The following is a 24676-nucleotide window of genomic DNA, read 5'->3' as shown; positions in this document are numbered from 1 at the left end:
TTTCTCCTTTGCGCATTTTTTTAACCACGTGCATGTATCACTCTAACTTGTAAATAAAAGTTTACCTACCTCTAGATCTTAGGTATCCTCCAAATATCTGACAAACGAGTGTGGTAGCCTGTGTGTGTCTGTCTAATCTGAAAAACAGTCAAGCGGTGATTTGAGAGAGGAGTTCCACAGAAATTACAGATGCTCTGGGCAGATCACAAAAGCATGTACATCTTTAAAAGGACAAGAGCTCAGGCAGGAGAGCCACAAAAGAAGACGTCAGTAAGTGTGGCAGACAGAGGACGGGCTTGCCTGACCCGGGCACAGTGAAGGGGGAGGGCAGGACAAGCAGCAGGATGGGGTGCAGGGGCTGCACATCAGGCAGCACTGTGGCCCTGAGGCCAGGGGAGGGGCATGGTCTCAGCAGGACTGGGACACTGGGTGCGAGGCCTGGCGGCTGAGGGCAGGGCACCTGGGCATCTTCTGTGTCATCACCCATCCCCGTCCCCATCCAGGGGCTGGGAGCCAGGCCGAGGCGGCGTGGGCAGCAGTGGGAATGGCAAGGAGGTTTACCAGGTGTGTTTGGCAATAGCAGGTGGGTTAGGACTTGCCTAATTCCGCGTTTTTCATCCACCGGTCTGTGGACAGGTCTATTAAGTTCATGCCAGGCCATGAAAGAGCTAAGCACCCTGATATATGAAGATCACAGACCCAATGATCTTAGTAGAATCTGCTTATGCTCAAGGTAATTTCTGCCTTAGCAGACCCTGAATAATTCTATTTTCACTGGCCCCCAAGTGTAAAAAGCTTGAAAAACCACTAGTCTAACTGTTTCTCCAAGCTCATTTGAGTCTGCATTTAGACTTTAAGGAAGAAGCTGCAGGAACTGGGAACAGGAGAGAAAGACACCAGAGAACAAGTACAGGCTCCAAAGGCTGGAGGCCAGCAGAGAGTGGGGTGCAGTGGGACAGAAGGAGGGGTGCTGATGCTCAGAGATGAAAGCATCTATAATAGACGCATCCAAATTGTTTTAAGAAGCACATCTCTTCACATTTTAACCATTTTAAGACAATGTACATTGTTGCAGAAGAGGCAGTGTAGTCAGAAGGTGAAGCAAACACAGCCCTGCACCTTCGTCCTAAAAGCAGACGGACTGAGACACGTGTGCCGACACACGGGAGAAGCCAGGCCCGGGCACTTACTTATTGCTGCCGTTCAAGCACGCTTTCTGCATAGCATCAACAGTGTATTGAAGGAATTCATGGGCATCTTCTTGGTTTCCAAAACGGAAGTGCCGCGCTATCCCTATAAAATGTAAGACAAGCTTTACCTTCACAGGACAGGGCCAGGCCGTCACCCCCCGAAGCAGCACCTTACACCAGCATGTTAGGAAATGCTTGCTAGTGTCACAAGGGAACAGCACTACGGGAGCTGCCCTGAGAGCTGAGACCTTGCCCGTCTGACCATTAAAAGCCCACATGGGCCAGAGTTTCTGAGCCCAGAGAGTTGCAGAGATGCTATCCACGGCTTCAGCAAGTGAGTAACACTATACTGAAATAAATTCAACTTTGGCTGTATTATCTCCACAATTTGTCCACAATGTTATATTAGTTCACACGTTTAAAATCTTTTATTATTATTGGTTTTAGAGAGAGAGGAAGGAGAAAGAAGGTGAGACAGGAACATCCATCTGTTCCAGTATGTGCCCCGAGCAGGGATTGAACCAGCAACCTCTGTGCTTTGGGATGAAGCTCTAACCAACTAAGCCATCTGGCCAGGGCTAGTGAACACATTTTAAATTTGGTGCTAATCCCCCCAAGAAAATCCATGCAGAACATCAATGTCCAAACCTATCTAAATTCTATCCTGATTACCTAGATATTATATAATCAGTAACATTCCAGTCCTATTTCTAATAGAACGAACAGTTACAAGACAAAATTAAATACAAAAACATCTAACGTATAAATAGAAAAACATCATATATAGAATTTTATGTGTATAACTATATATAAATATATTAGACTAAGTCAAGAATTACCAATATTCTAGCAGCTCTGACCTACAAAAATGGCAATTTCAGGATTTAGCCATATATGTCTGTGTATCGGCATTTGTATAATATATATATATTATATATATGTTCATGGATGTATGTACATGCAAACACACAGCAATGACATTTTCTTCAAGACTAGGTTTAAAAATATTAATCATGCCTATGTGTGTGTGTGTATGTTTAAAAATATTAATCATGCCTATGTGTGTGTGTGTATAGTTAAACAAACAAAAAAATCACCCTTGGCTAAATTTCTGCCAGGATCCAATGATTTTTTAAAAAATGTTTATATTGTCTGCTCTGGCCTACTAATAATACCAAGGGGGACAATACCTCTTAATTCTTCAGCAGCTTTTTTTTTTTTTTTTTAATTTTTTATTTTATTTATTCATTTTAGAGAGGAGAGAGAGGAGGGAGAGAGACAGAGAGAGAGAGAGAGAGGAGAGAGAGACAGGGGGAGGAGCTGGAAGCATCAACTCCCATATGTGCCTTGACCAGGCAAGCCCAGGGTTTCGAACCGGCGACCTCAGCATTTCCAGGTCGACGCTTTATCCACTGTGCCACCACAGGTCAGGCCTTCAGCAGCTTTTTAAGCAAAAAATTATAGTTTATAAATATACAATTATCCACCCCTGTAATTACCTAGCTAGATATCAAATTAAGAGTTAAGCTTTTTAAAAAAAAAAAAAAATTTACAGGCTCTGGTCGCAACAGAGCGACGCCCTGGAGGGGCAGAGCATCGCCCCCTGGTGGACGTGCCGGGTGGATGCCGGTTGGGCACATGCGGGAGTCTGTCTGTCTCTCCCCGCTTCCAGCTTCAGAAAAATACAAAAAAAAAAAAAAAAAAATTTTACATGTGCCTGACCAGGCGGAGGCGCAGTGGATAGAGCATCGGACTGGGATGCGGAGGACCCAGGTTCAAGACCCTGAGTTCGTCAGCTTGAGTGCAGGCTTATCTGGCTTGAGCAAAGCTCACCAGCTTGTACCCAAGGTCGCTGGTTCGAGCAAGGGGTTACTCGGTCTGCTGAAGGCCCGCGGTCAAGGCACATATGAGAAAGCAATCAATGAACAACTAAGGTGTCACAACGAAAAACTAATGATTGACGCTTCTCATCTCTCTCCATTCCTATCTGTCTGTTCCTGTCTATCCCTCTCTCTGACTCTCTGTCCCTATAAAAAAAAATTTACATGCATATTTTTATTCCAACTCAGTTAATTAAGATGATATAAAAGTTTATTGCACCTGACCAGGAGGTGGCACAGTGAATAGAGCGTCGGCCTGGGACATTGAGGACCCAAATTTGAAACCCCAAGGTTGCCGACTAGAGTGCAGGCTCATCTGGCTTGAGCACAGGTTCACCAGTTTGAGTGTGGGGTTGCTGGTTTGAGTATACAATAACAGTCATGATTTTATGGTTGCTGGCTTGAACAACGGGTCACTGGCTCTGCTATAACCCCCTGGTCAAGGCATGTATGAGGAAGCAATCAATGAACAACCAAGGTGCCACAACAAAGAATCGATGCTTCTCATCTCTCTCCTTTCTTGTCTGTCCCTGACTGTCCTCACGTCCCACGCTTAAAAAAAAAGTTTACTGTGAACATACACATACAAAGTGCGTAAGAAAATTTCATGCAAGCTGTATCATTACAAGAAAAAAATGTTGAAATCACTTCAAAATTAAACAGAAAAAAAGTAAAATTTGTCCACAAATTTGCTAAACTATGAGTATAAATTTTTCTTTAAAAGTATAATTAACTTTATTTTGGCAATTATTGTCACTGTGTATAGTGTAATATTCATTAACTGAATTAAAACTAATTCAAAACAGCAACGGCCCACTGTGTGAAAGTCCCGGGTTCGATTCCTGACCAGGGCACACAGGAGAGCGCCCATCTGCTTCTCCACCCTTCCCCCTCTCCTTTCCTTCTGTCTCTCTCTTCCCTTCCTGCAGCCAAGGCTCACTGGAGCAAAGTTGGCCCGGGCTCTGAGGATGACTCCATGGCTTCAACTTCAGGTGCTAGAATGGCTCCGGTTGCAATGGAGCAACGCCCCAGATGGGCAGAGCATCGTCCCCTGGTGGGCATGCTGGGTGGATCCCAGTCAGGCACATATGGAAGTCTGTCTGCCTCCCTGCTTCTCACTTCAGAAAAATAAATAAATAAATAACCCCAAAACTAATTCAAAACAATTAAAGGAAACTTATGGGACAATATTAGAGTTAGTATTACTCAGTATAGACATCCAAATATCTGCAGGGGGGGAGTTAAGAATGTTTTAATTTGCTTTTATTATAAAACTTATTTTTATTAAACACTTTATTTTTTTATTTTTAAACATATATATACATATAATAAACATATATATATGGTCTACCGGAAAGTTCTGTCCGTTTCTATTACAAGTTTCAATACGTAAGCACATGTTTATTTGGCGCATGTGTGCCTCTCTATTTTTATCACTTAATGTATACATACTGACGTAGCAAATTAACTAAAACAAAGTTGATTCACGTTAGTCTTATGTGTGAAGCGATAGTGTACCCATGGCTACTGATAAAGTTCATTTATGCCACTGTAATTTTTACGAATTTCAACAAGGAAGAAATGCTACAGAAGCATGTCTGTTGCATCCACCATATTCCCCGGACTTAGCACCCTCCGACTATCACTTGTTTTTGTCCTTACAAAATTTTTTGAAGGGCAAAGAATTCAAAAATGAAGAAAATATCAAACAAGCACTGGTTCAATTTTTCACATCAAAAGATAAAACATTTTTCAAAAATGGGATATACAAATTGCCCTCACGCTGGCAAGAAATCATTAATAAGAATGGCAATTATATTATTTAATAAAGTTTATTGACGGTAAAAAAAATTTGTATTTTGTTTTATTCCAAAAATGAACAGAACTTTCCAGTAGACCATATATATATCTATATATCTATCTAATCGCGTTTAAAATTCATTTTAGAGAGGGGAGAGAGAGAGAAGGGAGGAGGAGCAGGAAGCATCAACTCTCATATGTGCCTTGACCAGGCAAGCCCAGGGTTCTGAACCGGCGACCTCAGCGTTCCAGGTTGATGCTTTATCCACTGCGCCACCACAGGTCAGGCTTGAACACTGTATTTTTAAATTGTCATCTTTTGCTTTAAAGTTTCAAAATGTGTTTAAGTAGTAAATGTTTTATGAAAAATTTATTAATTAAAGGCATCTTCATGTATGATAAAATGTTTTTGTAATACACAAGGGCTCATCTTTTTCAGTTAGGCCATTGAGACCAATTAGTTCATAAATAATAATATAAACAACTATAAATGATACTTACGCCGCATCTCATTAATGACAAACATTGGTTTAATAACGTCCCCAGGATTACTGAGTGCCTGGGTAATGTGTGCTTGCATTGTACACATCATACAAAATCCTTCTGCATGACCTGAAAGATAACAGATAATAATCCTCAAAATTAGTAAAACATGACTCTATATACATCAAGAGATATTATACCTAAGGGGCACACTCATAAAGAAGTAACAGGTACAGCTACCACATATAAAGCATTGAACCGTATACTTTTGTTCATTTTTATTTAATTCTCCCAAAACCTAAGTGATAAATATATACTGGTTCCACTTTACAACAGAGGAAACTGAAGCTCTGAGTAAAAAATCTGCTCCATGTCAGTTAATAACTGACGGACATAATAATCAAATCATGCTCTAATTTCAAAGCCTGTGTTCTTAACTACTTACAATACTGGAGAAACAAGGATTTTTTTTCTCTCACTACCATTTGCCTCAGACAGTATAAGAATGTGTCCCATACTGGGAGTGGGAAATCTTTCTGTAAATGGTTGACTTTGTTGGCCACATATGGTGGTCTCTGTTGCTGCTTTTTTGTTTATACAACTTTTTTAAGCTTGAAAACCATTCTTAGCTCATGATTATGTGGTGCTACTTTGCATCTAGTGGTAGAGGCCACAAATGCTGCTATACATCCAAAGAAGCACAGGACAGCCCTAGAACAGAGAATTGCCTGGTCCCAAAAATCAACAGTACTAAGGTTGAGAAACACTTTCTTACACAGTTTCTGCTCAGAAACTGGAAAACAAGCCATGGCTCGACTGGAGTGAGTTGGCCCCACTGACGATGGCTCCATGGTCTCGCCTTAGGCACTAAGAAGAGCTTAGTTGCCAAGCAGCGGAGCAATGGTCCTAGATGGGCAGAGCATCGCCCCCTAGGAGGCTTGGCAGATGGATCCTGGTTGGGGTGCATGCAGAAGTCTGTCTCTCTGCTTCCCCTCCTCTCACTTAATAATAAAAAATAATAAAAATAAATTTCCCAAATTCGGCAAAAGATATACATCTCTAGATTTAAGAAACTGAGCAATCCCCAAACAGAGTGAGTAAATAAATAAATAAATAAATCTATGCCAAGACACATCACAATTAAATTTCTGAAAACTAAAGACAAAAAACACCATCTTACCTCTAGGAGATAAATCATTTGAATGATAGTGGCTTTCACATCAAAAACCATGGAGGCCAGAGGAAGTGGTACAATAACTTTCAAATGTTGAAAGAAAAGGACTGTTAACCCAGAATCCTATACCCAGTGAAAATGTTCTTTAGAAATGAAGGTAAAATCAATATTCTCAGATGAAGCAAAGCTAAGAGAATTTGTCACCGGCAGACTTACCCTAAAAGAAGGACTAAAGTTAAGTTCTCTATACAAAAACCACCCCCAGTAATCTTTAAAAAAGAAATGGAACATAAAGAAGGAAGAAAAATCACAATAATCAAAAATATAAGCAAATATAATAGCCTTTTTTTTGTGTGTATTTTTCTGAAGCTGGAAAGGGGGAGCAGTCAGACAGACTCCCGCATGCGCCTGACTGAGATCCACCCGGCATGCCCACCAGGGGGCAATGTTCTGCCCCATCTGAGGCGTCGCTCTGTTGCAACCCCAGCCATTCTAGCACCTGAGGCAGAGGCCACAGAGCCATCTCAGCGCCCCCGGGCCAACTTTGCTCCAATGGAGTCTTGGCTGCCGGAGGGAAGAGAGAGACAGAGAGGAAGGAGAGGGAGGAGGGGTGGAGAATCAGATGGGCGCTTCTCCTGTGTGCCCTGGCCGGGAATCGAACCCGGGACTCCTGCACGGGGGGCAAGAAACCCTGCTTCCAGCCTACTGTTTGGCCCAGGCACACCTACCAGCTACATCACTGTAATAATGAAAAGGCACACATGGCTTCTATCAAGTGATATCTTTCAGATACTTGGTAGCTTTTCGGATATGCGTACACTTCCTGACCTGGGCAGTTTCACACGTACTCTTAAATGAACACAGAGATTGGAACCTCTTGATGTGCATGGTTTTGTGGGGTTTTCTGGGTCAAGTGAATAGTGAACCCTTTTCAGAGGTCATCTCAGGCCACTTAACAGGAAGAAGAAACAGGCTTCTTTTTTCTGGAGTTCTCTAAATTATGTGACAGTTGAAACAGAAACTACAACATTGTTTGATATGGTTCTAAGTATATGTAGAAAATATTTAATTATATGGTAACTAGGGAAGAGTAAAGGGAGGTAGAAGGTAAGGCTGCTACACTTCCCTTGAATTAGTAAAGCGGCAACACCAGTAGACTGCAATATATATATTGTAAACCTACAGCAACCACAAAACAGACTACACAGAGATACACTCAGAAACATCACCAATAAGTCAAATGGGAATATATATTTTTTGACAGAGAATCAGAGAGAGAGACAGACAGGAAGGGAGAGAGATGAGAAGCATCAATTTTTTGTTGCAGCACCTTAGTTGTTCATTGATTGCTTTCTCTTATGTGCTTTGCCCAGGGGGCTGCAGCAGAGTGAGTGATCCCTTGCTCAAGCCAGTGACCTTGGGCTCAAGTCAGTAATCTATGCTCAAGGCGGATGAGCCCACACTCAAGCTGGCGACTTCAGGGTTTTGAACCTGGGTCCTCTGCGTCCCAGTCTGATGCTCTATCCACTACACCACCACCTGGTCAGGCCAAATGGGAATTCTTAAAAACATTCAAGTAACCCATAGGAACGAAGGGATAAGGAAACAATTGAAAAACAAAGAACACAAAGCAAAATATCAACTGGCAGAATTAGGTCCTAATATATCAATAATCATTTTAAGTGTAAATGTTCTAAGTATGCCCAAAAGACCCAGATTAAGAAAACAGATATAGGACCTGGCCAGGTTGCTCAGTGGATAGAGCATCATGTGGCGAGTGGAGAACATGGGTTCAATCCCCGTTCAGGGCCCACATGAGAAGCAACCAATGGGTGCACAAATGAATGGAACTAAGTGGAGTTGATGGTACTCTCTTCCCTCCCTCTTTCTCTCTCAAATCAGCGAAAAAAAATTTTTAAATGTAGATTTGAAAACATGACTCAGTCCCCGGCTGGTTAACTTAGTCATTTAAGAATATCATCCCGAAACAATAAGGTTGCAGGTTCGATCCCTGGTCAAGGCACACAGGGGAAGCAACCAAAAAATGTATGACTGAGTAGAAAAAAAAATGCTTCCCTTCCCCCTCTCTCTCCCTTCCTGAAGCAAAACAGAACAGAAAGGAGAAACAGATTCACAAATACATTTTATTTCAACATCCCTCTCTCAAAACTTCATAGAACACGTAGACAGAAAAGCACTAAGTACATGGAAGATCACATCAACCACATTAACAACTATCTAAACAGAACTGGCATTTATAGAAACACCAACATACTTAAAAGAATATACATCTTTATTAAGTACACATGGAACATTTAGCAAGCTAGACTGTGTTCTGGTGCATAAAACAAGCCTCAAGATTGAAAGGATTCAAACAATAAAAAATATAGTCTCTGACCACAATGGAATTAAACTCAAAATCAGTAACAGGATAATTTCTGGAAAATATCCAAACATTTGGCAACTAAACATGCCTCTAAATAATCCCAAGGGCAATGAGAAAGTATTCTGAACTGAGTGAAAATCAATGTACAACATGTCAAAATGTTTGGAATGCAACTAAAGCGGCACTTAAAGAAAAATTTATAGCATTAAATACTTATATTGGAAAGATGAAAAAAATCTCAAGTCAAATGACCTAAGCAGCCATGCCTGTAGTAGCGCAGTGGATGGAGCACTGACCTGGACTGCTGAGGTCGCTGGTTCGAAGCCCTGAGCTTGCCCAGTCAAGGCACCTATGGCAAGCAATCAATGAACAACTAAAGTGAAGCAGCTATTAGCTGATACTTCTTGCTCCCCTGTTCTAGCCCTTCCCCTCTCTAAAATCAATACATGAAATCTTAAAAAAAAAAAAAACTAGAACAGAACACATTAAATCCAAAGCAAGCAGGAGAAAGTGAACAATAAAAATAGTAACAGCCTGACCTGTGACGGTGCAGTGGATAGTGTCGACCTGGAACGCTGAAGTGGCCGGTTTGAAACCCTGGGCTTGCCTGGTCAAGGCACATATGACAAGTAACCAGTGAACAACTAGAGTGAAGCAACTATGAGTTGATACTTCTCATTCCCCACCCCTTCCCCATAAAATCAATAAATAAAATATTTAAAAATAAATAGCCTGACCGGGCAGTGGCACAGTGGATAGAGCGTCGGACTGGGATGTGGAAGACCCAGGTTCGAGACCCTGAGGTCTCCAACTTGGGCGTAGGCTCATCTGGTTGGAGCAAAAGCTCACTGGCTTGAGGCCAAGATCACTGGCTCGAGTGGGGGGTTACTTGGTCTGCTGAAGGCCCTTGGTCAGGACATATGTGAGAAAGCAATCAATGAACAGCTAAGGTATTCAAACATGCAACGAAAAACTAATGATTGATGCTTCTCGTCTCTCCGTTCCTGTCTGTTTGTCCCTGTCTATCCCTCTCTCTGACTCTCTGTCTCTGTAAAAAAATAATAATAAATAAATAGAAATACTAACAAACGTCAATGAAACAGAAAACAAAACAGTGAAACCAAGAGCTAGTTCTTTGGGAAGATCAGTTAAAAGGAATAGAACCCTAATCAGATCAGGAAGAAAGATAGGGAGATACAAATTACCAGGAGAGAGAAAATCACTATAGAGCCTAACAAAATCAAAAGGATAATAAGAAAACATGAACACTTTTATGCCAATACAGTCAATAACTAAGAAAAATTACTCTAAAGACACAAACTACCGCCTGACCTGTGGTGGCGCAGTGGATAAAGCGTCAACCTGGAAACGCTGAGGTTGCCAGTTCAAAACTCTGGGCTTGCCTGGTCAAGGCACATATGGGAGTTGATGCTTCCTGCTCCTCCCCCCTTCTCTCTCTCTCTCTCTCTCTCTCTCTCTCTTCCCTCTCTATAATGAATAAATAAAATCTTTAAAAAAATAAAATAATAAAAAAAATTTTAAAAAGACACAAACTACCAAAGTCCCTGATGAAAAAACGAATAATTTAAAAATGTCTATATCTAGTTAAAAACCTACACGGGAGAAAACTCCCAGACCTAGATTACTTCATTGATAAAAACATTTGGGGAAGAAATAGTACCAATTCTATAGGAGACAGAAGGGAATAAAACCCATCCATGGTGCCAAAACCAGACAAAGGCACCATAGTAAAGAAACTATAAACCCGACATCCCTTGTTAACATACAATTTTAGCAAATCCAATGACACATGGAAAATATATCATGACCAAGTGGGGCTCATCTCAGGAATACAAGTTCGGCTTGACAATCAGACAGACACTGAACATGGTAAAGGGCGTCTACAAAAAAACAATTGCTAACATCACACTTAAAGGTAAAAGACTAACTGCTGGTCTCTGAAGATCAAGAGGCGCAGATGTTGATTCTTACCACACCCACTTAGCCCTGAAATGGAGGTCCTGGCCAGTGCACTACAGTACAGCAAGAAAAAATAAAGCACACACAGACTAGAAATTAAAGAACTACAATTTTCCTTATTCACAGACCAAATGACTGTCTCTACATAAAATCTTAAGAATTCCTTTTTAAAAAACACTACTGGAAGTAATAGGTGAGTTTAACAAGGCTGCAGGATATAAGATTATCCTGCAAAAATCAATTTCATTTCTATATTTTAGCAATAAACAATCAGAAACTGAAATTCAAAAACATTACCATTTATAATAGCTTTTCAAAAAGAAAAAACAAACCTTAAGGAGAAATCTGATTTAAAATGTGCACATTCTGCCTGACCTGTGGGGGCGCAGTGGATAAAGCATTGACCTGGAACACTGAGGTCGCTGGTTTGAAACCCTGGGCTTGCCTGGTTAAGGCACATATGGGAATGATGCTTCCTGCTCCTCCCCCCATCTCTTTCTTTCTCTCCCCTCTCTAAAATGAATAAAATATTTTTAAAAATATTTAAAATGTACATATATTTGTATGCTGAAAACTACACAACATTGATAAGAAAAATTAGAGATCACCTCAATAAATGGAGAGGCATACTTTTATTTGTAGGTAAGACATATTGTTTAGATATCAATTTATCCCAAATTGACTTACTGATTCAACACAACCCCAATCAAAACTCCACAAAGAAATTGACAAATTGGTTCCAAAATTCATTTAGAAATGCAAAGGACCAAGAATGGCCAAAACAACTTTGAAAAAGAAGAACAAAGTTGAAGAACTTACCTGATTTCAAAACCTAAATATATAGTAATCAAGACACTGTGTTAAGGTGTTAAGATAAACAGTGGATCACTGTAACAATAGAGTCCAGAAATAGAGCCATATGCATATGGCCAAGTGATTTTTGACAAAAGTGAAAAGACAAGTAGAGAAAGGACTATCTTTTTAATAAATAGTGCTGGAAAAGTTGAACATCCATACTGAAAAATATGAACTTCGATCCATTCTTCACACCATAAACAAAAATTAACTCAAAATGGGTAATACTTAAATATAAAAGATAAACTATAGAACTTCTAGAAGAAAATTAAGAGAAAATCTTTGTGACCTCTAGTTAGGCAGATTTCTTAATACAACACCTACAGCACAACTGATACAGAGAAAAAATAATGAAGTGGAATTCTTCAAAACTAAAAATGTGATTTTCAAAAGGTAGTGTGAAAAGAATATTTTCTCCAGACTGGGAGATAATATTTTGGCAAATTACGTGTCTAATAAAGGACTTCTCTCCAGATAATATAAAGAACTCTCAAAACTGAACAATTAGAAAATAAACAATTTTTGCCTGACTGGTGGTGGCACAGTGGATAGAGCAATGAGCTGGGATGTGGAGGACCCAGGTTCGAAACCCCGTGGTTACAGGATTGAGCTCAGGTTCATCTGGCTTGAGTGCAGGCGCACCAGCTTGAGAGTGGGATCAAGGACATGATCCCATGGTCTCTGGCTTGAGTCCAAAGGTCATCAGCCGAGCTAGGGGTCACTGGCTCTGCTTGAGCTCCCCTCCCCCCAGTCAAGGCACATATAAGAAGCAATCAATAAACAACTAAAGTGATGCAGCTATGAGTCGATGCTTCTCATCATCTCTCTCCCTTCCATCTGTGTCTCTCTTTCTCTCAATCTGTCTCTCTCTAAAAAAAAATGAAAAGAAAGAAAATGAACCAACTTTAAATTAGGCAAAAGATATAAATAGGTGCCTCTGCAAAGCAAATCTATGGATGGCAAATAACCATATAGAAAGAGGTTCAACATTATTCATTCAAGAAGTACAAATTAAAGCTACAGTAAGGTATCACAACATAACTACTAAAATGGCAAAAACTGGAAAGACTGACCACACCAAGTATTAGGTGAGATACAGAGCAAATGAAATTTTCATTGACTGCTGGTGGGAATGTAAAATACCACAATCCCTTTGGGAAACAGTTTGAAAGTATCTTAAAGTTAAGCACACACATCCATACGGCCAAGCCATTCCATTCCTAGATATTTACCCAAGAGAAATGAAAACATGTCCTTGCGGAAGACTTGTTTACAAATGTTCATAGCAGCTTAATTTGTAACAGCCCAAAATGAGAAATAACACAAATGTCCATCAAGACATCCTTACAAGTATTACTACTCAGTAATAACAATTAAGTACTGATACATGCAGCAACATGAAACAATGTTGAAATAACTGTGCTGGGTCAACAAAGTCAGGCATATAAGAATATGCCACTTACATGGCATTCTCGAAAATACAAGCTAAATCTCCAGTAAACAGAAAGCTTATCAGTGGTTGCCTGGGGCGGGGGGGGGGGGGGTAGGGGGAGGACAGGGTAGACGAGAGTGAGTCACAGGACTGGGAAACTTTAGGGGGTGAACAGATTAATCATTTTAATTGTGGTGATAGTTTCCTGGGAGTACACAAATGTCAAAATGCACCAAACTGTGTATTTTAAATATGTGTACTTTACTGTATAACAACTACACAATAAAGCTGGGAAAACAGAGAGATGAGAGAGAACTATCAATAGCATAAAAGACAGGCACCTAATTCTGAACACCGGAATCTTCTGAACTTTTGTCTTGGTCCTCTGTCTTGCTGTCCAGGTGCCAGTGCTGGGTTCTCTTCCACACCCTACTTTCATTAAGCACAAAAGTGACAGCAAAGCGTCTGTGGGGAATGAATTATGGACTAAGAAAGGGAGAAAACACGGGCAGACAGAACGTTCATTCTGTAACTTAAAACCCTTTGGCACAACACACAACTCTAGGCAGTAAGACTCTTGGTGATTTTCCTTTGCTTTCTTTAAATTTTTCTGTACTTTCCAAATTCTTTACAAGCATTATTTTGCTCTTTGGGAGGAAAAATATTTTAAAAGAACCTGTTTAAATTCTCCATTAAGTAAAGAAGTATTCAAAAAGAAACCAAGGGGCTTTTTTTTCACCCTGATAATTAATAAATACCCACCTGAACATATACATGCAAATCTGAGGCCTAACTTAGATCAAAGAACAGGAAGATTTCATTTGCAAAGAATGAAGGATATTTACAAAATGTATACAAAGTCAAAACCTCAAGAAAGGGGTATGCTCTAAATTCTGAATTTCACTAGTCAACCACTAAGTTGGCTTTCACCTAATTAAGGACTGTAACATGTTTTCACTGATTTCCTGACCTTTAGGTTGAAAACTGAGCTCTCACACACTGAAGGGAAAGTCCGGCATGAATTTCCAGGAGGCTGGGGGCAGTGATCAGAAGCTCCTCTCCACTAAGGCTTATTATAAACCTGCAAGTGAATCCAGCCTCATAACACGGGGTGTGATGGGACCAGAAGAGGCAGGAGGGATTGACTGGCTGGCTGGCTGATTTCAGAGAGAAAGGCAGGCAGACAGAGACAGAAAAGTCAGCCTGTTTCTGTATGTGCCCTGACCAGGAATCAAACTGGCAATCTTTGCATAACGAGACAATGCTCAACCAAACAATCTATACTGCCAAAGCAAGAGGCAGGATTTTTAAAAAATATTTTATTGATTGATTTTAGAGAGAGGAGAGAGAGAAAGAAAGAGAGAGAGAGATAGAAAGAGAGAGAGAGAGAGAGAGAGAGAGAGAGAGAGAGGCAGAGGAAGGAGCGGGAAGCATCAACTTGTAATAGTTGCTTCCTGTATGTGCCTTGAGCAGGCTAGCCCGGGGTTTTGAACCAGCGACCTCAGCATTCCAGGTCAATGGTTCTCCACTGTGCCACCACAGGCCAGGCAAGAGGCAGGATTTATAATCCTGCTTGTCCCAAACTGTTGGCAGCAGACATTTATGCCACATTTTTTAGCAAGTATAGAAAGCAGCAGAGGATTCAGAAGTGCCACATGCTGATAAAATGTTTCCTTTTAAATGACTTCATAGGTCAAATTAGGTGCAAAATGCTTCTTATACAACCTCAATACAAATCTTAAGAGACTTCCTAAAAAAACAAACAAATAAACAAAAAAAAAGTCTTCCTGAATGGTTTCTAAAAGAATAAACCAAGTTCTTAACAATCATGGACTTCTTGGCTTAATTCCTCATTTTCCTTTCAGAGAGAAAAAAAGGAAAGTAGGTTAGTATACCACCAGAGCAGGCACGGAATACGACACGGACACGTACATGTCTTGGAGTGCTCGTGTGACAGCATGTAATTGGCGAGAGGTGGCGTGTACGTTAAGCACTGCAGGGCTGCATTGGCAAAGCAGGTATTGCCCAAGTTCTGGAGCCCAGCTCCAACTCTATGAGTCTGTTGCCACTTAAGACAAATCTTCTCAGATGGGAAAAGTACTTTTTGTGGAGGAGCAATGCCATCACCTAGGGCTAGAAAAATAAAGAACAAATATTTAAAAAAAAAAAAAAAATTAAGAACAAATCTGAAGTAAATAGCAACATATCAAACCTGAATGTAATCATGACTCTAAATCTTACCACCAGCTCACAAAAACTATGGGGGAGAAAGGGCAGAATTCAGAGTGTGGGAAACGCTAAATGATTTGGTTTCTTTAATAAACTGCAAGGACAGTATGGGATGGGGTTACAAATTAAAAGAAACTTAAGCTTTATTACTACAGATGAGTTTAACTGGCAAAAATAAAACAAAACAATTAAAAAACCCAGTATTTTTTAAAAACATCTTTTAATTTCTAAAAGACAGAAGCCTGCTTAGGGAACTACAGTTAATTGACAAGTTAATGAAATTCTTGCTCATCTCAATTCTCACCAAGATAAAGTTTATCCTTCAACAAATTAGAAATGAAAGAAATGTTTCATTAACATGTTATGATGCACATGTTAACCCTCGGGAAGCAGCAGAGGAAAATGAAGCCGGTCACAATGTAACTTGGCTGGCCACTCAGGTGGCCATCAATGTATCTTGCAAAATAAGCCTCCCTCTGAACTTACCAACCCATTGAAGACATTTATATAAGAATTTCTTGGGAGTGATTCTATCTTTTAAAAAATACCTTGATCCTTTTGTGGTGATGGTTTTGATTTATCAGGTACAGATGAACTTGAATAAACTACAGCACCAGGTACTGGTCCTAAGGAAAGTGTGTGATTTGCAACATCATTTAATGAAGACACAGCAGCCCAGCTGGCAGAGCCTGCATCCATGTCTCCAGGTGAGACTGCCTCGGAACTGCCAGGCTGATTTTGATAGGTTGATGGGTCTGAAGATTCAGAAGCTTTGTCAACTATGGTCATTGTTCAACTCTGCAAAAGACAAAAAAGCATAGATTTGTTTCATAAGACTAGAAAAGTGATCTATTTATTCTACCATTAGATCTTGGAAAGTTATTCTAGCTATTTTTAATTACTTTCCAACAAATCATCCAAATAGAAAAGCAACAGTATTTTTTCAGATTGTGGTGATTTCCTTGGAACATTCAGTATGCATTCACCAAGTACCTATATATTTTCTCCCTATTGCTTAAAACTAGAATGTGAAAGGCACTAACACATGCAACTCAATTTTTAATTCATATAGAATTCCTCAGGGGAGAGTCTCAAGTACACAGAGAGAAAATCTAGATCTAATTTTGGGCATAAAGTCCAAAAGACATTGTTTGAAATACACTGCATTTTCTTAACGTGTAGAAAGTCTCATCTTTGAAGCACATTTTTCTGAAGAGAAATTTTCTCATTTATTTGGCACATTTTAGTGAAGTCCATTAGCAATTACTGATACCAAGCTTGAACACAAATACGTGTTAGAAAACTACTTCATTATAATTATCTGAGTTCTATCTTAAATCTTAGGGTACTAATTGAGCACCTTCTATGTGCTGGGATTGTGTTAATTGCCAAACATACATTAACTTATTCAATTTCATAACGGGCCTATGAGAGACTGGACGGAATGCACAGAGTCTATAAAATCCACCAACTATAACCCAAACTAGTCAGCAACCGGGACTAAACACCAGGTCCAACATTCCCAACTGGGGTTCGTTCTGGCTGTAACAACCTGGTCAATGGACAACTTTTAGGAATGTTTCCAAAACTGCCCAGTAGCAGCCAGATCTGGTATACCACTGCTCTGCAGCTAACCTCTCAGGTATGCCCTAGCCCCCAGCACAACCCCCAGCTTTGCCACTGCCTGACCTAGGAACCCCTGCGAACACTCTCCACGTTCCGTTCCCACCTATTCTGTCTGGGTCCTGCACACATTGTTCCTTTTTACCCCTTTTCCACCCTCCGCCGCCGCTGCCAGTCAGTTAACACTTCCACTGCTCGGTTCAGAATTCATTTCCTCTGGGACACTTTCCTTGACAACCTCCTCCCCCAAGACTGGGTTAAAATCTCTCCTAGGGCTGCCCAGCAGCCCTGTGCTGATTCACAGGGCACAGCAGGTTCACGTGCTGCTCTTCATCGTGTTCTTACTGGTGCCCCTCATCAGGCACACAGAGAGCTTCCTACATGTGCTGAACGAATGAATGAATTCTGGAGATAGGAAGTAATCAGTGTTTGTTAAGCAACAAGAGGAGCGTTGTTTGTGCTGAGTGATTTATACATAGTATCTCATTTAATCCTTTAAAAACTCGGAAGCAACAAGAGCCTTTAAAACTTGTTTTAAAATTACTCAATAAAGCGAAAGGATAATAAATACCCATGTACTTGCCACCTCAGCAAATGTTACAATGTTCTCTCTGCTCACAATAAGGTTTTTTTTCTAAAGCCTCTGTAATTTTTTTTTTTTTTTTTTTTTTTTTTTTTTTTTTTTTACAGAGACAGAGAGGGATAGATAGGGACAGACAGACAGGAACAGAGAGAGATGAGAAGCATCAATCATCAGTTTTTTCGTATGTGATACACCTTAGTTGTTCCTTTGATTGACTCTTTCTCTAGTATGTGCCTTAGAGCCACGGAGTCCCGAGTGACCCCTTGCTCAAGCCAGCGACCTTGGGTCCACGCTGGTGAGCTTTTGCTCAAATCAGATGAGCCCGCGCTCAAACTGGTGGCCTCAGGGTCTCGAACCCGGGTCTTTCCGCATCCCAGTCCTATGCGCTATCCACTGCGCCACCGCCTGGTCAGTCAAGCCTCTGTAATTTTAAATTAAGGCATGATTATCTTTCCCCAAAAACTATAACCTTAAAAAACTATTTGGAATCTTACATAAAAACAGAAGAGTAGACGTTATTTAGATTTTCATCAAATAAGAACTGGACTAAAATTTAAAATCAATCTAAAATACTGGACCTTTACTCAGGAAGAAAACTTGAGCCCTATTATCCAAATAAATTGCACACTTTCCTCATCAAAGAGCCAAAAGAAATTATGGAACAGTGTGGAGACAAGAAAACAAAACAGGAGGAGGAAGGTAAAGAAGAGGAAAAGGATGAAAGCCAAAACAGCAATAATGATGTTAAATAGCAAAAACCTGATTTTCCCCAGATAACCCTTCAGGACAAATATTCACAAATGATCAAACAAAACCACTTTTCTGGCTCAACTACCTTTTTTGATGAGAGGGAGGGAGGGACTCTTACATGAAAAAAAATTAAGGAATGTGTACAACTCAGTCATCAATAACTATACAGCACCATAATTTGGGGGAGGCAAACCAAAACCATGTATTCATCTTCATTTGTGCACTCAGCCAAAGAATTCTTACCCTAAAACCATGAGGCATCAAACTAAATTCCATCTGCTACAAAGAGAAAACCTTTCTAGAAGCCAACAATGTTGTGTGTGACCTACATGCATACCCTTACGTTACAGTATTTACTTTCAGCAAATCTTTGCAACATTACTGTTATAAATCTCAAGACTTTTAAGTAACTATTTCAGTGGAAAGTTTCAATCTCTCTCAACAAGTTCTGGTAATATAAAACAAGTTACAAAAGCATGTTTGAAAACAACCAAGTACTACAAGCATCAGGCTGGATGTGTGCAGAGGAATGGGACAAACTGACATTTGTGTTTCCTCTGCTCTTACTCAAAAGTCTGAATTAAAATTCTCAGTCTCTTATATGGTATTTCTCCCTTAGTACTTCTACCAAATGCCAGAATGCATTATTCTTTTTTATTTTTAAGTATATGCAGTTCAAACAGTGGTGCACTCCACGTGCATGGAAGTAGTATCCATACATGTAAAAAGAAACTGTTACACTCCGCTTTTTCATACACAGTGTAATCCAAGCTCTCTTACAAGCTTTAGGAAGACACACCTTGATTTTAGTTATTTCTAAGACAACAAAACAGCTGAACTTTAAACCTTTACAAACCAAACAGTGAAAACTTGATTCAATGACATGGAAAAGAAAGTGAAACTGATCTTAAATAAAAACAAATAAGTGAAACTGATTCTTCAGATCCGGTAATGCACTTTGAATGAACAAGACAGTCAGAAAGAGTAGAATTCTGTTTAAAATTTACAACTCTTAAAGATATTTCTGAGTCTCCACAAGAATGTATGAGAACCGATAATACTGCTGTAACCTCGAAAAAGAGGCGTTACCTAGTTCTTCACCCAGTTTCACTGTTACTTGAGTGTATTTCCTTTAAAATAACCAACGGCTTTCCTATAAACAAGTAAACCCTAAGGCCTTCCAGAATATACAAGAACTATTCAACAAAAGTCATCCCGACTGCATGCATCATAACGGGGTTCAAGTCCTGCACTGTAAAAACTTCAGTCCCTTCAATTTTCATTTCAAATACCTAAAGCGGATCCCTTCTTCCCGACCCCTTGCAGGTAAGTTGGCTCTTTCTGTCCCGAAGATAAAGCACACAAGCCCGAGATACAGACGCTTTAGGGGCGCACCGCCGGGGCCCACCGGCCGGCCCCACCTCTCCCCCGGAGGGCGCCTGCTCAGCCGGCCGGCGGGCGTGGGGAGCTCGGACACCCGGCGGAGGTGCCCGGTGGACGGCCCCGCGCGGCCGGCGGTGGGCCGAGGGGCGCCGTGGGGGAAAGTTTGTCTATTTGGGAGTGGGAGGGGGGCGGGGAGGCGAGTCCGGGCTCGGAGGGGCGCTCGGCGGCGGCCACGCGGGAGGCGGCGGGCGGCCAGGGGACACGCGGCTCCGCGGCCGGCACACGCCCACTCCGGGCGCCGCGGGACCCGCGAGGCCGCCCCGGGGACACCGGCCGGGCCAGGGGGCGGACCGGGGCCGGGTGGGGGTGGGAGGGGAGTGTCCATGGCAACCAGGGGGTCCGGCCTCCCCACGCAGCCCGGCTCCCGGGGCGCCCCGCCGCCGCGGCCGCCGCCCCCTCCCGAGCGGCCTGGCCCGGCGGCGGCGGAGGCGCTGCCCCGGCGCGGCGGGGTCCCCGGCGGCCCGCGGCGGCGGAGAGGGCGGCGGGCGAGGGGCCGCGCCAGCCCCCGGCGGCCCGCGCCGGCAGAGGGACGGCCCGGCCAGCCACGGCCGGGGCGAGCGGAGCGCTCCGCGGGCCCCACGCCGGCCGGCAGCGGGCGGGGAGGAGGCGGGAGCTTACCTGACCCGGCTCGGCGCTCGCTCCATCCCCCTCGGCCGCCGCCGCCGCCGCACACAGCCCAGCCGCCCGGCGGGGGACAATGACGTGCCTCCATCCGGGCACCGCCGCCGCCGCCTCCGGGTCAGCGCCGCGCCCGCAGCGCCCCGCCAGTCCGCCAGGGGGCGCGCCAAGGCTGCGTCCGCACGCGCCACCGCCCAGGGGCCGTCGCGCAGGAGACGCGGCGCGCAGTTAACGGGCCAGGCGGGCGCGGGAGGGCGGGGCAGCCGGCGGAGCGCCGCGGGCGCAGGCTGGCGCGCGTCACTGGAGGCGCCGCGGAAGGAGCGCTCTGATTGGCGGGGCCGGGCCCGGGTGAGCTCCTTCCCCCAGCGGTCGGCCGCTGTCGCGGGAACTTAAGGCAGGTCAAGAGGACCTCTCGGCGTCTGCGCCCGGATCTGGCTCGCGCGGGTGCCTCCTGCGCGCGGGCTCCCCGCGCCCCTCAAACGGACGCGGCTCCGGGGAAACCTTCCAAGTGCGACTTCCCGCGCCGGCTGCGGCGCTCGCCCGTCGGCCACCGCGGACCCAGCGGCGCGCCCGCCGGCCGTGGGACTCCACAAACGGCGGTGCAGGAAGTACTGGATACAGGACACCTGAATCCAGGGAAGGGCCGAGCCACTGCCGTCACGAGCTCGTCTCGAATCCGAGCATTCCACCGTCTTTGGGGGCAACTAGACGAGCGCTTGCTCCCGAGTGGCAGATCCGTACTTCCAGCTGCTCCCTCCTTTTGGGTTCTTTGCTCTGATTAACGACTGTGGCATCGTCCTGCAGTAACCTGCCTCTCTCTCTCTCTCTCTCTCTCTCTCTCTCTCTCTCTTTCTCCTCACGTCCCTAACCCTTTAACTCCCAAGTCCCATCCACTCAACCTGCCCAGGGGGCTGTGACCCTGATCCTCCTCCCGTTCTCCTCTCTCCTTGCTTCTTTCTGGCTCTTCCCTTCTAGTCTCTCCACCCCCTGTTGATTCTTAAGTGCCCCACCTCCCAACCTGGGTAGTTAACATGACCCAAGAGGAAAAGGTGTCACACAGGGATAAATTAGATTTTCTGAGGACCCCCAGGCACGTAAGAAGCCTGTAGTCGATGCTGGTGAAGCCCTACCCGCATCCCCTCATTGGCTGACACGCCCTTCCCCCTCGCAGCTGCTCTGAGTGTTAACGGATAAAAACTCAACAGCTGTCGTCCCCTTCTCCTGATACCCCTTCTGGCCAAAGGGGAGCTGCTTCATGGGAAAGTTAACCATGCCTACATTCCTCCTTAGAGACTATACCAATGACTCACTGACACAGGTTGAGAAAGGCCATGCCTTCAGTTGTGCCCGGTCTTGCGCAGCGCCAGCCGGATCATAGGGAGCTCCTCTCTTACTGAGGCTACAACCTTGCTTAACTCCTTTCTCTGCCTTTTCCCTTCATTCTCTTTCTCCCCAGAGACTGCCCTTGATGCATCACAGGCACCTGAATTCGGCCTCAAACCCTGATTCTGGGGTAGCCTGGCTGAAGACAGTTACCAGGAATGGTCCTAAGAAGCGGAGCACCTGTTCAGGTGATAACAGGTGGGCCACGGGGAGCTGTGTGACGGTGTAAGACCCCCACCTGGGGGGGAGTCGGGATGGGAGATGGTAGAAGGGATGGCGTTGTCTTATTCAGTCTCTGGAGTTTGAGGAGTGGGGGTAATAGCGACAAAAAGAACTTTGATCTCTGGCGGGATAGCTCGGCTGGTTAGAGCGTCTTCCGGAATTGCAGTGGTTGCTGGTTCAGTCTCCGGTCAGGGCACCTACAGAAATGGATTGATGTTCCTCTCTGTCTCTCTGTCTCTGTTTCTTCCTCTCTCGCAAAAATCAATGAATAATAATAATAAAAAAAGAACTTTGGAATCAGGTGGCCACAGATGCTTTCAAGAGGGAAAATAACGGGCCTCAGGCAGTCATTGATACGAAGCAAAGCGGACAAGGCTGAGAGCCTCCTGTGTGGCAGCCTGTAGTAACTGTCACCTGCAGTCTGAGGACAGGCTCAGGTTCATTTAAAAGGAACACAACTTGGCCTGACCAGTGGTGGCATGGTGAAGAGTGTAGACCTGGGACACTAAGGTCTCAGGATCATACCCCCAAGGTTGCCAGCTTGAGTATGGGCTCGCCAGCTTCAGCGTGGGTTCATCAAGATGTCCTAAAGTTGCTGGCTTGAGCCATGAGTCACTGGCTTGGTTAGAGCCCCACAGTAAAGGCACATATGAGAAGCAATCAATGAATAACTAAAGTGCTGCAACTACGAGCTGATGCTTCTCATCTCTCCCTTCCTGTCTCTCTCTCTCCCTTAAAAAATAAAAGGAACAGTACTTGAGGAATGGTTGACTCCTCATTCTGTCACCTCCACCAGGGCTCTGATAAAGAAGAGGTGAGGGGCCCTGGCCGAGTAGCTCAGTTGGTTGGAGTGTCTTCCTTACATGCTGAAGTTGCAGTTTGTCCCTGGTCAGGGAACATACATGGTCAGAATGGCAGAGGGGGCTCCTGACTTTCAGAGGTCCATGGAGATGGCTAACAGAACACAGTGCAGTCAACAAAGTCATTATGTATATAATCAAATATTTAGGTATACATTTAAAATCTGGATGTGCAGAAGACTGAGGTCAGCTGTCCCAGTGGGAAGTCACAATCTCCTCTCCAGTTTCCTTACTTTAGACAGTCCTCCTCAGATCCAAAACACCCAATATTCAGTAAAAGAGAAGCCAGGCTCATGGCAAGTGTATACAGAAGTGATTCTCCAAATCCTTCCTCAGAGACCTGTGGCCATTTAATGTACTCGGGTAACCATATACTGGGAAAGAGGAATAGTCGGATAGTTCCAAGTTATTGGGTACAAAGTCCAAGTTAATGCAGATGGATGGGGACCTAAAGCACTCACAGGGCTCCCTTTTTGCTAAGGAAGTATGAACATACAGGGTCAAGTAATACATTGGGCCCCCCAGTGGGCCCCTTGGACCCATACTGGTCATTTCTCCGGTTCCCAAATATAATATCCCAATGGTCTTAGCAGTTGGCAGAACCCTCTCATTGGTTCCTTGACTTGCAGAATACATGCTATTTATTGTATAGAAAACCATGTGGAAGGGTTGATGCTGCCCTCTCTGGACAAGAGAGTAACAGGGGTGTGGGGGTGGCGTGGAACTGTGCCATGCCCATAGTTATAGAGGATGCAGGGCTGTGGTCTTGGTCATGTGCCCATTTAATTCACCAGTCTGACCACCGCAAAAAGTGGATGGATCCTGACAGTGGACTACTGCAAACTTAATGATCAAGAACTCGCTTGACCAGGTAGTGCGCAGTGGATAGAGCGTCGGAATGAGATGCGGAAGACCTAGGTTCGAGAACCCAAAGTCTCCAGCTTGAGTGAGGGCTCATCTGGTTTGAGCAAAAAGCCCACCAGCTTGGACCCAAGGTCGCTGGCTTGAGCAAGGGGTTTACTCGGTCTGCTGAAGGCCTGCGGTCAAGGCACATATGAGAAAGCAATCAATGGACAACTAAAGGTGTTGCAACGCGCAATGAAAAACTAATGATTGATGCTTCTCATCTCTTTCCATTCCTGTCTGTCTGTCCCTGTCTATCCCTCTCTCTGACTCACTGTCTGTCTCGGTAAAATATAAATAAATAAATAAATAAAAGTAAAAAAAAAAAGAACTCATCTAGTGCCTGACCAGGCGTTGGCTGACAAGTGCGATTAGCAGCATCAGACTGGGATGTAGGAGGGCCCCTGAGGTCTCCAGCTTGAGCTCGGCGCTCATATGGTTAGAGCCAGAGCTCACAGCTTGGACCCAAGGTCCGGCTGGTCTCCAGCAAGGGGTCACATCTCAGGTCTGTTATGTAAGGCCCCTCACAGGTCAAGGCACATATGAGAAAGAAATCAATGAACAACTAAGGCATCGCAATGAAAAACTAATGATTGATGCTTCTTATCTCTCTCTGTTCCTGTCTATCTGTCCCTATCTATCCCTCTCTCTGACTCTGTCTCTAAAGAACAAACAAAAAAAGAACTCATCTAGTACCAGCTAATCCCACCACTACCCACTCCATCCTTTGGAGTTCCACACCCATAAAAGAATGTAGTAGTAATAAGAATATTTTAGTCAATGCTTGCTCTGAAAGCCCCTCTGGGCAAACATAAACCAAACCCCTTACCTCTTATAGATCTTACTCATAATCACAGTGAACAAAGAAATAAACACCAAAAA

The 24676-nt window shown here is 43.6% G+C and overlaps 1 protein-coding gene across 2 annotated transcripts in view; it reads right to left on the bottom strand.

The window, feature by feature from the left end:
* The window catches only part of USP42 (ubiquitin specific peptidase 42), a 37022-nt gene extending 16483 nt beyond the window's left edge, over window positions 1–20539 (bottom strand). For both annotated transcript variants that reach the window (XM_066388402.1, XM_066388403.1), the window contains exons 1-6: window positions 20427–20539; window positions 15958–16207; window positions 15113–15313; window positions 5372–5482; window positions 1191–1293; window positions 70–137 (exon numbers count right to left, since the gene is read on the bottom strand). In XM_066388402.1, the coding sequence (XP_066244499.1) occupies window positions 70–137; window positions 1191–1293; window positions 5372–5482; window positions 15113–15313; window positions 15958–16198 (724 nt within the window). In that variant the 5' untranslated portion in view covers window positions 16199–16207; window positions 20427–20539. The remainder of the gene's footprint in view (window positions 1–69; window positions 138–1190; window positions 1294–5371; window positions 5483–15112; window positions 15314–15957; window positions 16208–20426) is intronic.
* Between the last annotated feature and the right edge of the window lie 4137 nt (window positions 20540–24676).

This window comes from Saccopteryx leptura, chromosome 6, assembly GCF_036850995.1.
Source record: "Saccopteryx leptura isolate mSacLep1 chromosome 6, mSacLep1_pri_phased_curated, whole genome shotgun sequence".
Lineage (NCBI taxonomy): Eukaryota > Metazoa > Chordata > Mammalia > Chiroptera > Emballonuridae > Saccopteryx > Saccopteryx leptura.
The sequence above is the reverse complement of the archived record's forward strand: the minus strand, read 5'-3'. Positions and strand labels throughout refer to the sequence as shown.